Genomic DNA, 14909 nt, shown 5'->3' with positions numbered 1-14909 from the left:
TCTGAATTTTATTCTCAATGTAAAAATAGGTTAGACTCACACGGACTAGCTTTTGTCTTAATATGCCATTTCCTGTGAAAAGTTGTCTCCTGCTTTCAGAATTACTACCTTGTTTGTCAACCATTTCTTTTTTCTTTATTTCAGTAAAATATTTCTGCCAGCGCTACACCTATGGGGGAAGAGAAGTGGTCTTTTAGGCAGTCTTTTGCCTCTTGATCCTACAAACAATGGGATTTATTTTTCCATGCTGCTTTCTGCATGTAGTATCCCTTTTATCTCTTTCTGACCTACTGCTAAGCTCCCCTGTGCAGTTTCATGTTGTGCTGAAGCCAATCTACTGGCAGGTGCAAAAGTATGATCCTGTTTGCTCTTTCCCAGCTTCTCCCATTTATCAGTGTCATCTGGAAGCTTTTCTCTCTTTCTTTATAGTTGATTTAGCAACCACGGAGCTATAGTACAGCTGGATTTGCTTCTGATCTGCCCACAAAATATTTCTGTTGCCAGTATCTTAGTTTTCCAGCCTGGAGTAGAATGCATGTTACTTTTGTTCAAGATCAGTGTTAGGAACAAGCAGCTGGAAGGAAAAAAGTTAGAGGCACTTTGATGCAGTTGGAACCACAGGCCTGCACCTGTACTGAAGTCAGGGAAAATCAATGGGGATAATTCCATTTTTTTAATTAGACACCATATTTTCTTTCATAACACACAATATTCTGGGTACTGATTTAAATCTTCAATTAGTCTCGTTTGATCAAATATTTTCAGGTCTTTTGTCACCTGAGTAAGTGGCAAGAGTTAAGGTGCAGACCTAGAATGGCACAATCCACTTCTGAGTGGTGTTTTCACTGCAGGATACTAGTGCTCTGTGATCCACATTGGCTTGCATTCCATTTGTGTGCAGTCTAGGGAGTAGTTCAAACCTGTAAGTACTTTGGTGTACAGGTTTTAACTCTACTGGAATTTCTGTATCAGTTCTTCCTGATATTGGATGTGTGTGTGTGTGACTTCTCCTCCTCCCCTTCCCATCCCAGTCCTTTTGCCTGCTGTGCTTTAAGCACCTGAGACAAATCTTACCTAACAGACAGTTAAAAACTGAATTTTACCATCTATTTAAAGGTTCTGAGATTGGGTCTGTGAAAGGGGAATGGTTGGAACTGGTGGAAGGAGTGATGTGCCCTCATTCTGCTTTCCTGTTCCTTTGAGCACCTACCACACTTTGGAACCTCTGTTTCTCTCACGTGTCTAGGACAAAAGTTATAAAAATGAGCAGCAGTCACTTGTTTTAAAAAGTTTTCTTGATATTTGAAGTCTTGTGGGGAGATTAGGTTTTGAAGTTCACTAAGCTCTACATGCAAACCACAATGTATGGTTTATATACATACATGGGTGTTCTCAGTACATTTTTGAAATTTTTTTTTCCTTTACCAACTACCTTTGTTAAAAACACCCGAAGGTGTCAAAACCAAAGACAATGTTGAGACATGGTTTTGTTTGTTTGGGTTTTTTTAATCGTAATGACTGACTGCTGCTATAGTTAAGTAATTTGAATTTTTGAATAATAAGTCAGAATATAGAATTCTTCCTTTTAGGTCAGTAATGGAACAAAGCATGAGTTATTTTCTTGACAAGAAAACTGGAGGAATATTATTGAAAATAATCAGTTGTGCATAGAATTTATCAGTAAGGAAATAAAAGCTTTTATTATTATTCTGCATTGAGAGAATAATAAAAATTCACATTTTTCTGCTAAAAATCAGTTAAATATATCTTTATGACAATAGGATTCTGATAATCTTTAGTGAAATTTCAGTAATTTCCATCTCTGTTGGCAAGAAAAATTTTAAAACATTAATATTTTTAAAGATAAAAAAAGCATAATAGGCATAGGTATGTTTTTCAGACTAAAATTAATTTAATATGTATTTAGGTAACTTATACCTTGTTTCAAGACACTGGCTTGTTTGAAATATTTAAAATTCCTACTCAAGAATTCATGAATTACTTCCGTGCACTAGAAAATGGCTACAGAGATATTCCCTGTAAGTATTATCCTATTACATTTGGATTTTGTATATATTAGTGTATTTCCTTTAGTGTGTGTATTTGTTTAATGTTTAATACAGAAGTAGACAATGTGTGAACTTAGTATGTTTTTAATGAATACACTTGACAGAATTTAGAACTGATTGAATGAATTGCAGGACAAAATGGGTGGACTCTAAAACTGAATTTGTTAATATGTAGGTTCAAAATAATTTTCAAGAATCTGACTGAGTAGTTGCATCAAACATACTGAAGTCACTGTGAGAATATTTGTTGATTTAACAGAAATTTGGGTTAGTTCCTTAATTAAATAGTAAGAAAACAGAGAAATTTGATGGTAATTATCCATCTTGCTGTCTAGGGCAGCCAAGTTTATTGGAAAACAAAGCAAAAAACACACTTGCCCTGCACACCTTCCCACTCCCCCATGTCGTGGATGTTTGCCCAGCCCAGGTGCTTGTAGGTATCAAATTGCAAGCCACTTTAGTGGTTTACCATCATTGATTTAAAAGGCTACTTAATCCCTTCCTGACTCCCAGGTCGGATGAAGTGTGCACAGACAATGTTTGACATTTATCTAACTTACTTCCTAAGTAGTTGGTGATGCATATAGCCTGTATTCACAATTTCAATTCAAATTTTCCTGCATATTTAATCAAAATCTCACTTATACATTTGGTACATTGCATTTTTATTTTGTTTGTTCCTTTTGATTATATTCCACATAATGTTTTTATTATGTCCTGATAACTTTCAGATCACAATCGCATACATGCCACGGATGTTCTCCATGCAGTGTGGTATCTGACAACACGGCCCATTCCCGGATTTCAGCAAATTCACAATGATAATATAATGGAAAGTGAGATGGGTATGTATTCACCTAAGTTATTTTTCTGTTTTGCTGGAGAATGTTTCAATGAAACTACAATAGGTAAATTACTCTGGAAGAAAATAATCATTCTTATCACGTTTTTTGGTTTTTTGTTGTTTTTTTGTTTGTTTTTTTGGTTTTTTTTTTGTATTTTAATGTAAGGCAGTAGAAAAATCACAAAGTTAGCACACGCCATTCAGAAATAGCATGCAGTTGACTTTTAGAAAAATTATTAGATGAGTAATGGTTAGTTTGTTAGCCAAGAGTACTGGTTCACTTAATAAATTTTCTGTGCTGAATCAAACCTCTGTACTGTGCCGCAGTCAGGGTATTTTTAGGATTTGAAATACATTAGACTAATATTTCTTAACTTTATTGGAAAGTTAAATAGACCAAAGAAAAGATACCAAAGTATTTAACTTAATTGAAGTTCTCCTTAATGGCTTTACTGTAAAAATGACTATCTTTGAATTCTGTATTAGATATCACGTGCAGACTTTCAGGCATTAAATGGCCATCCTAACAATAACTGTATAAGAGCATACCTGAAAAAGAAATGAAGACTCTAAATTCAAATCTTGTGTGAAGTTACTTCCAATGAACCTTGCTTTTGTGTTGTCTCTGACTTCATAGAACTAACTTTTAAACGTAATTTTGTAGTTTTTACTAAAATTTGTCCTGTAAGTAAAGTATAACTGTTCTAAACATAGATTTTCATACTAGATGGTTTCTATTTCAGAAAAATGAAATGAGGAAATCAAGCACTCTCTGTTTTATATGTACAGTAAAAAGAGACAAGATGCAAGTCATGGCTTTTAAAGGGCTGAAATTTCAAGAAGTAAATTGTGAACTGTACAGAATATGTTATTTCTCCCTTACTAATTAGCTCTTCTGCAGTCACATTTCTTTTTTCCCAGTTTGTTCATATCCACTAATTGCACCCTATTGCCTTTTCTTTTTCTAAGTGTTAAATGTGTTGGGACTGGACATTTGACTGAAAGAAACTGACAAAAATCCTTTTGTTCTCCTTTACAAAAAAGTAGAATTAGAATAAGAAATTATAGTCTTATTGCTTTGAAACTCTTCCAGTATAAATCTTACTAGGATTTTTAATCCTTGCTTATTCTATTAAGGCAAAAGTGTTCCTTTTTTATGAGGCACTGATGAAATAAGTGCTACTGGTTTTATTTATTTTCTTTCTTTTTTCTTCTTTCTTTGTTTTATTAAAGTATTGGCTTTGTAAATGGGAAACTGTGAATCTCTTATCATGCAAATATTTTTAACTTAATGCTCTTAGTACCTTTTGCAGTAGTTTCTGCTTTTGCTATAGGCCTGCAAGTTCAAGAAATGGGCAAATCATAGAAATAGGAAGGGAGATACTGTTTGATCTTTTCTTGGTTGGAGGCAAACTGTAGAATGCTCTGTTAGTGCTGTCATTTTAAGAAGGCAATGAAATTCCAGGTGTGGAGGTCTTCAGCAGCACAGCAATAAGGGGAAGGCAAAAATGTGACCCTAACAGTAATGTGTAACCATTGGTACCCATGTGGATTTTCCAAGATCTGTAGTTTGGACTTTGAGATGTACACTTTTGCTAGTTTTTACCCCTTCTCTTCATTCCCTTCCATGGAGCAAATACCAACAAGTGCATTTTAATAATGAGAATCTTGGAGTGTTGTGGTTGATTTCTAATCTAAATGACAACTGTACTGCAATCAAGAGGCATGGCCTAGATGACCACCGTCCCTTGTTCCACTAGATTGCCTTCTGTGCTTGAAGAAACATTCCTCTGAAACAACCTTTTCTGCAGCACAAGTGTAGCTGAAAAAAAAGTGACTTCCACTCATGACTTCTAAGGCGCTGCACAGTTTCAAGGACCAAGGCAAATCTCTCCTTGATGAATTTGCAACTTTTCTTCAAAAGTGTTGGTTTATCTATAAACAATAGTAAGACTTCTTGTTTTATAAAGCATATGTCTTCCTCTGCCAATTATTCAGCTCCTTAATTACAAGGATAACCATACTATGTTTGCAACAGTGTCTGGTTGAGTAATTTAAAACGTATTACAAATTAAATACTGTTCTAAAAGATATTTTATTTTTGTACTTCCAATTTTTTTAGAGGAAGCCAGTGGTATTCCCCCTGCTCCAGTCAGCTATATTTCTTCAAAAAGTTGTCCTATTGCTGACGACAGTTATGGTTGTCTGGCATCAAACATTCCTGCTTTGGAATTGATGGCTTTATATGTAGCAGCTGCCATGCATGATTATGATCATCCTGGTCGTACAAACGCTTTTCTGGTGGCCACAAACGCACCTCAGGTAAGAAATCTTTTTAGAAGAAAATTATTTGTTTGTGTCTGAAATCAGAATAAAGAAAATTTTTCTCTTCTATGTGCCTACTGTAGCCTGTTTAGGCTCATTTGCCCAATTTAAGAAGTGGAGAAATTAGTTTGAACTGTACTTTTGTAATATTTTTATTTTTCTTCCGTGATAAATTCTGATGTGTTTTGCACCTATTGGTTATATATGCATGTAAAAACAATTTCCAATTTACTTAATTGAAAATAACAAATCAGTTTTGAGTAGGGGATTATTTCATAGATAGCTGGCCCTAGCACTGTCTAAGCAGCTAATTCATGGATATCTTACATTTTGGGAATCCTCTGAAATCTAAAGTTATCTGTAATTACTGTAAAAACACAGGGTCCTCTAATAATCCAATTAACTGTGTCACCTAATAAGAGAATTGGGATTATTCCCCTGGAGAAGAGAAGGCCCTTGGGTGCCCTAATTGTGGCCTTGCAGTACCTGAAGGGGCCTACAAGAAAGATGGAGAAGGACTACTTAAAAGAGCATCAAGTGACAGGACAAGGGGGAATGGCTTCAAACTGACAGAGGGTTTAGACTCGATATTAGGGGGAGGTTTTCTGCTATGAGGATGGCAAGGCACTGGAACAGGTTGTGCCATCCCTGGCAGTGTTCAAGGCTAGGTTGGAAGGGACTCTGAGCAACCTGGTCTACAGAAAGATGTCCCTGTCCATAGCAGGGGGTTGGAACTAGATGATCTTTAAGGTCCCTTTCCAACCCAAAGCATTCCATGATTCTATGAACTCTGTATTTCAAATTAGTCTGTTATGATAAGTAGCCTTTAAGGGAGGGTAAGTAAATCAGAAATCACCCAAGCATCTTTGGTTTTACCTCCCAAATTCAACTTTCTTTTTTGATGGGTATGTGGATGTATTTTAATAAGTGAGAGACAAGAAACTTAATAGTAATCACAGCATCAACACAGTAATTCAGAAACTGATATGACTTGTCAGGAGATAGAGACTTTAAAATGTAATTTTCAGTAAGTTTTCAATAATTTCTCATTGCAAAAAGAGTTTAGGATGTTGGCAGTTAAGTATTTCTGCTGAAAAAAGTACACAAGGAGAACAAAAGTAAACAACACCGACATTCATCTCCAATTTTCAGATATAAACATTCATTTTGTTCATGCTTTCTGCAGTTTTTCAAAGACTTTTTTTTAGGTTCTATCTAATTGATATTCAACTAATTAATTTCTACTATGTTTTATGTAAACATGGAAGTTGTGAATAAAATTGTTACTGTTTTAATATTTTAGTTAACTCATTTACAGTTAAAATATATACATCAGTATTAAACATAGCACTTTGAAAACTAGTGCTAACCATTTCCTATTAACAGTTTTTATATGATTGGTTTGTGTGTTTGATTGGTTGTTAGTTTTTATGGGTTTTGTTGTTTGGTTGTTTTTTCTGTTCATTTGTTTTGGTTTTGGGTTGGGTTTGTTTATTTTTTGTTTGGGTTTTTTTTTAAAGAATACTGGAATTAAGAGGAATTAAAGAAATACACTTAGATCTTCCTTTGGTTCACATATTCCAAAGTCTACATTTTAAGTGATTTGTATATGTGTGTCTACACTCTGAATGCAGCTGGCACAAAGATATTGTTAAGGGCTTGTAAAGAAGGAAAAAGCTTTGGTATTTGTTAGGTTTGAGTTTTTTCCTTCATCTGCCATTTTTGTGTCACTTTAATCCCCAAATTAGAAGGCACAACATAATTTCCATTTTTTTGTGTGTGTGTTTTACCAAAGACTTGTTTGTAACTAGCCCTTAAACTTCAAAATATTTAATTATAACTTCAAAACTTGACTCTCATTTATGATCCTCTGTTTTGGTTTGTTTGTTTATTTGTTTTTTCTACAGGCTGTTCTCTACAATGACAGATCAGTCTTAGAAAATCACCACGCTGCTTCTGCCTGGAATCTTTTCTTGTCACGACCAGAATACAACTTTTTATCAAATCTTGATCATGTAGAATTCAAGCGTTTTCGTTTCTTAGTGATTGAAGCAATCCTTGCCACAGATCTCAAGAAGCATTTCGATTTCCTTGCAGAATTTAATGCCAAGGTTTGTTACATTTTAGTGTCTGCACTGATCTGGTCATGATATGCTCATGTTATGATTGCTTCTCAGTAGCTGTTAGCTTTACTAACTTGCATTTAAGTTTATATAACATTTGAATTTAAGTTATTAAAATGAAAATAAACTATTTCATTTGTACAAGTCAATTGTAGATTGTTTGTAGATTGCCTAATAAACCTAGCAGGTGGGACATAGGGGCTTACAGGAGACCTCGATCATGTGTCACGCTTCCATCTTCTGAGAGATAATAAATAACCTTTTTTTTCTTTTCCTATATAAACAAAAAGGGATATAGAAAAACTATTGCAAGTCTCTGTTGTACAAAGCCTGAAAGAAACCAAAGCCAAACACATTGATGAACAGTTTTAATTTAATTTTTAAAAATGTATGTGCTTACTCCAGGTCAATGATATCAACAGTAATGGTATAGAGTGGAGCAATGAAAATGATCGACTACTGGCCTGTCAAATATGCATCAAACTGGCTGATATAAATGGCCCAGCCAAAATTAGAGAGCTGCATCTGAAGTGGACAGAAGGCATTGTTAACGAATTTTATGAACAGGTGGGTGTAGAAAGGGTAATCTCCTCCTTTATAAATGATTGATTCTTTGCTTTACCAATGGTTTAACTAAATTAAGCATAATTTCTTGTGTTAAATCTTCAGGTAAGATATTTCCATCTTCTCATTCTGAATAGTGAAAATTTTATTTTCATAGGTAGCTTATGAACGTGATCTTTCAGTTTCTATTAATTGTGTTACAAAGCAAGTTCCCAGCCAGTGTTGTCTATTTTTCAAATATTAGGGGTTGTTTTGGAGGGGAGAGGTTCTTTTCATAGGATAATGCTGATAAACAAAAATAAATTCTTCCCCTGTGGGAAGTAAAGTTCACAGATATGTTTCTAGGTCAAAGAATATGTACAAAATCCACAAGACTGGAAATGCATTTCAGCTAACTCTTAGTGCAAAGACAGAAGATGTTTCAAAACTTTGAAAATAAAATAATAAGAATACACATTGGTAACTAGCAGTATTAAAATGTAAATAACAATTTTAAAAAGGAACTTTGATAAAAAATCCTATCAAGATTAAGTGGAAGAAGTCTGTTGCCTGTTTTTATATTAACAACTTCTATACACCCCCCACAATATATTCTTTATTCTCTGTTATTTTTCTGTAGTCATCTTCCTGAGGAGTTAACCATTTATGAGGCAACAATCAAGGATGGAAAAGTATTTTTTCCAACTAGTAAGATAAAAGTAAACAATTAAAGTCCTTTGGAGATTAAAACAATAGCAATAATTATCTGAAGTGCTTACACTTACTGTAAGACTTTAGTATTCTAAGTTGTTACTTTATGAAACTTTTTCTTATAAAACTATCAGGTCCATAGAAGCACTGAGATAAGTGATTATAACTCAGATTTTTCTATTTTCTATAACTGCTCAATTTTTTTCTTTTCCAGTTTGTAAAATGGGAAGAAAGCCATCCTGTAAATGCAGAGGAGTAGCAGGCACAAGGGTATCTCACAGCAAAGAAGGATTATGGCCATAATGCATCTTTATTTTAAATTGACCTAATTACATTTTCATTCACTCAGTCTGTACTGTTACTGCCTCCAGTAAAAAGATACAATCCATATGATGGTTCAGGGAATCATAGAATATCCTGAGTTGGAAGGGACCACAAGGATCATCAAGTCCAGCTCCTGGCCCTGCACAGGACCATCCCCAAGGATCACACAATGTGCCTGAGAGTATCATCCAAATGCTTTTTGAACTCTGCCAGGCTTGGTGCTGTCCCCACTTCCCTGGGGAGCCTGTTCCAGTGCCCAAACACTCCCTGGGTGAAGAGCATTTTCCTAATATCCAGCCTAAACCTCTCCTGACTCCACACTGTTCCCTCAGGTCCCATCACTGGTCACCAGAGAGAAGAGATCAGTGCCTGCCCTCCTCTTCCCCTCACGAGGAAGCTGTAGACTGCAGTTACTTGGTTCCTTAAAAGTAATTTTTAAAACAGAAATTTAAAGTTAATTTTGTGAGAAATTCTGATATTTTTTTCCATTTCTTTTTCAGGGTGATGAGGAAGCAAGTCTTGGATTACCTATAAGCCCCTTCATGGATCGTTCTTCTCCACAGCTTGCTAAACTGCAAGAATCTTTCATCACTCACATAGTTGGCCCCCTTTGTAATTCCTACAATGCAGCTGGGTTGCTTCCAGGGCAGTGGATTGATGAAGAGGAGGAGGATGCAGAAAGTACTGAAGATGATGATGGCACACAGTTGGAGAGTGATGATGAAGAAATGGAAGATGATCTCATTTTAAGTAAGTTTCTGTATTTCAGTTGGTGCATAGTTGTCATTTAACAGATTCAGACCAGCAATGACAGCTGAAATTGAGTAGTACAAATTTTGTAGATTTTGCTATTATGCTGCTTCATAAATTTTACTCTTTCAATAAAATTTTTGTTACTACCAGAAGACTTGCAATTTGAAACAGAAACTCATTGATGTCCTTTGCCATGCCATGATTTAAATATTCATAACAAGCATTCATGTATCTTGTTCAAACTCGTGCATCTCTTCTGCAATGTGCCTTTGGTTTTCTATGTGTAAAATACAATTACTTTGAATGTCAAACAATCAAATATGCTTATAATTTTGCAGAAGCTCAAAGAAAAAAAGGTAGACGAATATTTTGCCAGCTAATACACCATCTCAGTGAAAATCACAAAATATGGAAGAAAGTCATTGAAGAGGAAGAAAAAAATAAAACTGAAGGAGCTAAACTGCTGACTGAAATCTCATCTTTACCTCAAGCAGACGAAATTCAGGTTATTGAGGAAGCTGATGAAGATGATGAACGACAACTAGGAGAAGACAAGACGTGCTAAGAAAACTCCCGTGGTGTCCAGTATGATGACAGCCTACGTTTTTTCCACTGTGCTGACTTTAGCCTGACACAGTTCGCATAAAATTGAAAGGCCTTAATACTGTGAGAGGATTCTTTTCACTCTGGTGGAATCCCACTCCTATGCACTTTCGCCACACAGAATATGAAACTTTATTCAGAGATTGAGTATTGTATACCCTGATGCAAAGTTCTTTATGCCTTAGTTGGTATAAAATATCCTGATACAATGCTGCCTTGCTGAATACGGAACTCTTCTTTTCCCTGAGGTACCTGCAGTTTTTAAAAACATTCAGTGACTTCAATTACCAAAGTGGCAAGAACTTTTCGCTAATCAGGAAATGCAGGATGAATCCTAATATTGTCTTGAGTTGCTTATTTCATGTTGTTTTTGAACATGAATGAGAGAAGGTCTGTGCCTATATGAAAAGTATGTTACTGTTGCAGTGCAAGCCTGTTGTGGGGTGTCTACTTAGTGCAGTAGTGTGCTCAATGTAGTCATCTCAGAGGAACTGTTCAAGGACTGTGACATAAATGCTGAATTCTGATACTTGTGGTTTAAAATAAGAAAAGAAGATCCAGGTGCATCTATTTCTGATGCTTTTTATTATTGTGCATAATCTGATGTTTTATTTTTGCAGAAAATATTCAGGTTTGCAGTGGATGTTCATGATAATTCATTGAATACAAGGCCATTATCATCTGTTGCCTTGCTGTTTTGTGGTAGAACATTAAAAACCTGTTCCGCTACTTAAATTATGAAGGAATTTTATTCTTTTAGTCATAAGTCATGTTATATTTCCTGCCCTTACTCAGGTTCACGTTTAAAAAACAAGTCAACCACATCATAGATTTTTATCTTGCACCCATTTCCAATATTAAATTTTAAGGAAATAAGATCGTATCTCATTTATTCTTTGTATGTAAAGTTTTAGGAGAATTAGAGGGTTTTTAAAAAAAAGAAAAGAAAAAGGCATGAACTACTGTTTTAATTTGTCCCACATTTTTTCTTCCATCACAGACACAGCTTATATCACCTTCAGATTTAATGTACATCCTGAAAATACACATATGGAAACCAAAACGTGAAAATTTTGTGTAAAGTTTTGAAAACATCACTGTACTGATTTAGATTTTAGATTGTTGAGTTTTAAAATAGGACAAATGTATTATTAGGAACACTACCATCGTAGGTCTAATTTGAAAACAAACAATCAAAAGAAAGCATAAATTAGGCTATAAGTAAGTAAGCAAGCCACAAATAAACCCAGTTTTAAAAGTGCACCTTTTAGTACTAAACATTTATATGCTGTGTAGTTGAATTCAATAAAAAACAAATGCACATGTGTGCCATTGCTAAATGTATCTTAGAATATTTGTGTTTACATTTACATCAGTTGACTTGAAAAAAAGGTAACATTTCTAAGATAACCTTGAGAAAATTGTATTACACTATTTTACATGAAATTTTTATTCTGCTCTTTGATTGGCCAGTTTCAATCAATGAAAGGGGTTTTTCCATTTTTCACTAATAAGATTTTTGTTGATCCACTTAAAAGACCACTCAAACGTGCTTTTGCTATTTTATATCTTCAGTGCAAAATCCCCCTTTGCTGCCATTATTACTATCACTGCTTTTTTTTTTTTTTTTGTAACACGAGCAGTGTTAAAACCAGATATTTCTGTCATTAATAAAATGTTGCACTATTGAAGCTGGCACTTATTGATGATACAGGTGTATCTACATCTCTTGGTCATATATTTTCCTAACAGATAATGTGAAGACTACAGATACTCTGCTTCCAGTATGCTGTATTCTCAGCATTTTGTGTTTAGCTTGTGTGCTTGTAGATATAAAATATCTTTTTAATACTGTTTGGTATCATCTTGCTTTATCTGAGAACATGATACAAATTATTTTGTCAAAAGTTACTGTTCTATTATTTGACATGACAGGTTTCCATTTTCAGTTTCCCTTTAAAAATTATTATTAAAAAATAATGAAAGAATAAGAAGGTACACAAAACATTTTATTTTTTACTAAAGTATTTGCAGCATTTATATCTGGTGAAAACTTTCCCAACAACTTCTTTACCTCAGGTTTCCCTTAAACTCTTTAGAAATACTGAAGCAATTTTAAAATTCAGTAACAAGTAGCAAACCTCAATGTTCAATAAACCATAATGCTTTTCCAATTACATATTTTCAAGTTGCATAAGCTTGATTCAAAGATATTTTTAACTATGAATGTATTCAAAATCTACCTTAAAATGTCTGTTATTTATGTATGCATAGTATGTGACTAATTGTTATTCTAAGGGGAAGGGGAAAAGAACGTACAAATGTCAGCAAAGGTTGGTTCAGGACATTTTTGCAGAAGTGGATGTAACTCTAACTAAGGAGTCTTAATCTTGCAAAGATGGTAATGGAAGGGTGTTTGAATGTTGACTGAGCTGTTGTCAAAAAGAACATATCTCCATATAAGGTGTAGCACTCTTTTTCTGGTAGCAACCCACTGACAAATTACAACCAAATTAAATCTGTGACCACACTTCAATTCACAGCTATCAGGGGATGCTAAGAAGCAATAAAGAACACACAGAAGAACACACTTTAAATACTTTCTAATGACACACCGGTTTTTCTTTTTTCAAGAAGTGGACCAAATTAGCCTACACTGAAGTTTATGCTGACGCAGCAGATACATGTTCTATGCATAATATTTTCAGGTTTAAGTTGAGTCTTCCATCTCCTCATTGCTTTCTTTTACAATGTATGTCACATTACTTGCTCCCATGCGTACAGTGCATACAGAACTAGACTACAAAGTTTTCTATAAGGACAGAATTCTCCCTGTGTTTCTGGAGACCTCTGGATATTATGGAGATACAAAACTATCAAAATTAATTACCTGGATCCTCTTCCTGTGAGTTCTTCTTCCACGACAAAGTTAAACAGTGAGTCTAAGGTTCAAAATGAAAGGAATTGTGTAACATTACCTAAGGTAAGTTCAAACTAACCGAGTTTGTGTAAGACCTGCTTTGCTTTGTGCATGGAACCATTTCTTTGTACTTCTTGCATTGTTTTAACCACAACAGTGGCAGGTGAATCAGCAAAAGGAGTTAGCAGAATTCAAGAGCTCACTTTCAGCTTCCGTGCTTCCTCCTAGGCAGGCGTAGTTGAGGCTGGGCTTCTGGATCCTCTGAAAGCATGCACAGAATTTGAGGTAATCCAGTGTGTGTTATTGCCCAGAGAGGTTGGAGTCTCCCTCACTGGAGATATTCCAGAACCATCCAGATTAAACCCTGTGCTGTGCTCTAGAATGACCCTGCTTGAGCAGAGAGGTTGGACCAGATGACCCACTGCGGTCCCTTCCAACCTGACCCAGTGCGTGATTCTGTGTGGCACGAACATTCACACGGCAGAACTTTCCCATTTGTCCCAAATACATTTGAGAAGTGTCTCATACACTGGTGAGTGTATGAGTGTATGATTAGGAATCTCAGTCTCAGAGACAAGTTTTGGAGCAAAAGGATGGAATTTGCTTTTGAGCATGAGAATAAGAAAGAGAATGTAAGGACGACATAGACAACCAAATATACAAATGATATTCTGATGAGAGACACTGTGTATTGTCTCAAGCCATTTCATATTCAAAATAGTATGGAAACAGGATATCCTTGGCAAATTAGAATACTTGGGTTGTTAAAAATTACATGAAAATAGTAATGGAAACAATGATAGAATTATCACAACTTAAGTTGTGATGTAAGTTTTAGAAAAGTGATCTTTGTGTGGCCAATAAAGATTAGATGAGAGAAAATAAATCTAGGAAATTGATTAAAGTATGATCAAGATAGTATTTTGCTCTTTTCCCTCCAGCTTTCTTCAGAATTGTGTTTCTGGACAACATGCTGCTTCAGTCACGTCTATGTTAAGGCAAATGAGATAATGAATTGCTTTCACTTTTGCAATGAAGTAAGCTTTTAACTTGCTATAAAAATTATACTGCAGATTCTCAGAGATGAAACTGGCAAAAGAACACAACTGTTAACTGCTCCCTATCTGGTCTTAATTCAACAGGGCTGTAAGCAGTGAGTATATTTGCCCTCTGCTAAATGAGAAAGAACAACATCTTATATTTCAGAGGGAAGAAGAAAGAGGAAAGAAAGCTGATGGACTAAGCTGCTATAGGATGAACATTCCATTGCACTTGAGTTTCTAGTTGGCAGTGACTCTCCTGGCATAGAATACATCCCCTGTATCCTTATGAATCCAACTAATAGATACACAACTCTTAACTGACCAATCTCAATGATTTTGTTGTCCATTTGTTACTGTCATTTCTCAAAGACATTTCTGGCCTAGACTTGGTTAGTGTCATTTATGTTATCTTCAATAATCTAAAACCCTCCAAAAAAGAGAGTAACTAGCAGTTGCTTGTTTTGTTAATAATAGCATTAAGCTGTAGAAAGCGGTTCCAGGAAAGAAGAAACTGTTTTCCTTTGATTCTGAGATTGAAACATCTGTCCAGAAATAGTCTGAATTTAAATGCTACTGTGATACAGTCAGAATACTGAACAATGAATTGCTTAAAGTACATGAGTGATTAATGCTTACTTGGTTCCGTGTGAC

General features: G+C 35.0%; 1 protein-coding gene across 2 annotated transcripts in view; it reads left to right on the top strand.

Annotated features, from left to right (window-relative positions):
• PDE3B (phosphodiesterase 3B) overlaps positions 1 to 12147 on the top strand; it is an 87001-nt gene extending 74854 nt beyond the window's left edge. For both annotated transcript variants that reach the window (XM_050335386.1, XM_050335387.1), the window contains exons 10-16: positions 1928 to 2039; positions 2801 to 2914; positions 5036 to 5235; positions 7146 to 7349; positions 7767 to 7928; positions 9440 to 9689; positions 10031 to 12147. In XM_050335386.1, the coding sequence (XP_050191343.1) occupies positions 1928 to 2039; positions 2801 to 2914; positions 5036 to 5235; positions 7146 to 7349; positions 7767 to 7928; positions 9440 to 9689; positions 10031 to 10257 (1269 nt within the window). In that variant the 3' untranslated portion in view covers positions 10258 to 12147. The remainder of the gene's footprint in view (positions 1 to 1927; positions 2040 to 2800; positions 2915 to 5035; positions 5236 to 7145; positions 7350 to 7766; positions 7929 to 9439; positions 9690 to 10030) is intronic.
• The last annotated feature ends 2762 nt before the right edge of the window (positions 12148 to 14909 follow it).

This window comes from Myiozetetes cayanensis, unplaced genomic scaffold, assembly GCF_022539395.1.
Source record: "Myiozetetes cayanensis isolate MyiCay16 unplaced genomic scaffold, myiCay2020 scf6-25, whole genome shotgun sequence".
Taxonomy (NCBI): Eukaryota; Metazoa; Chordata; class Aves; order Passeriformes; family Tyrannidae; genus Myiozetetes; species Myiozetetes cayanensis.
Note: the sequence above shows the minus strand (reverse complement) of the source record. Positions and strands in the feature narration are given on the sequence as shown.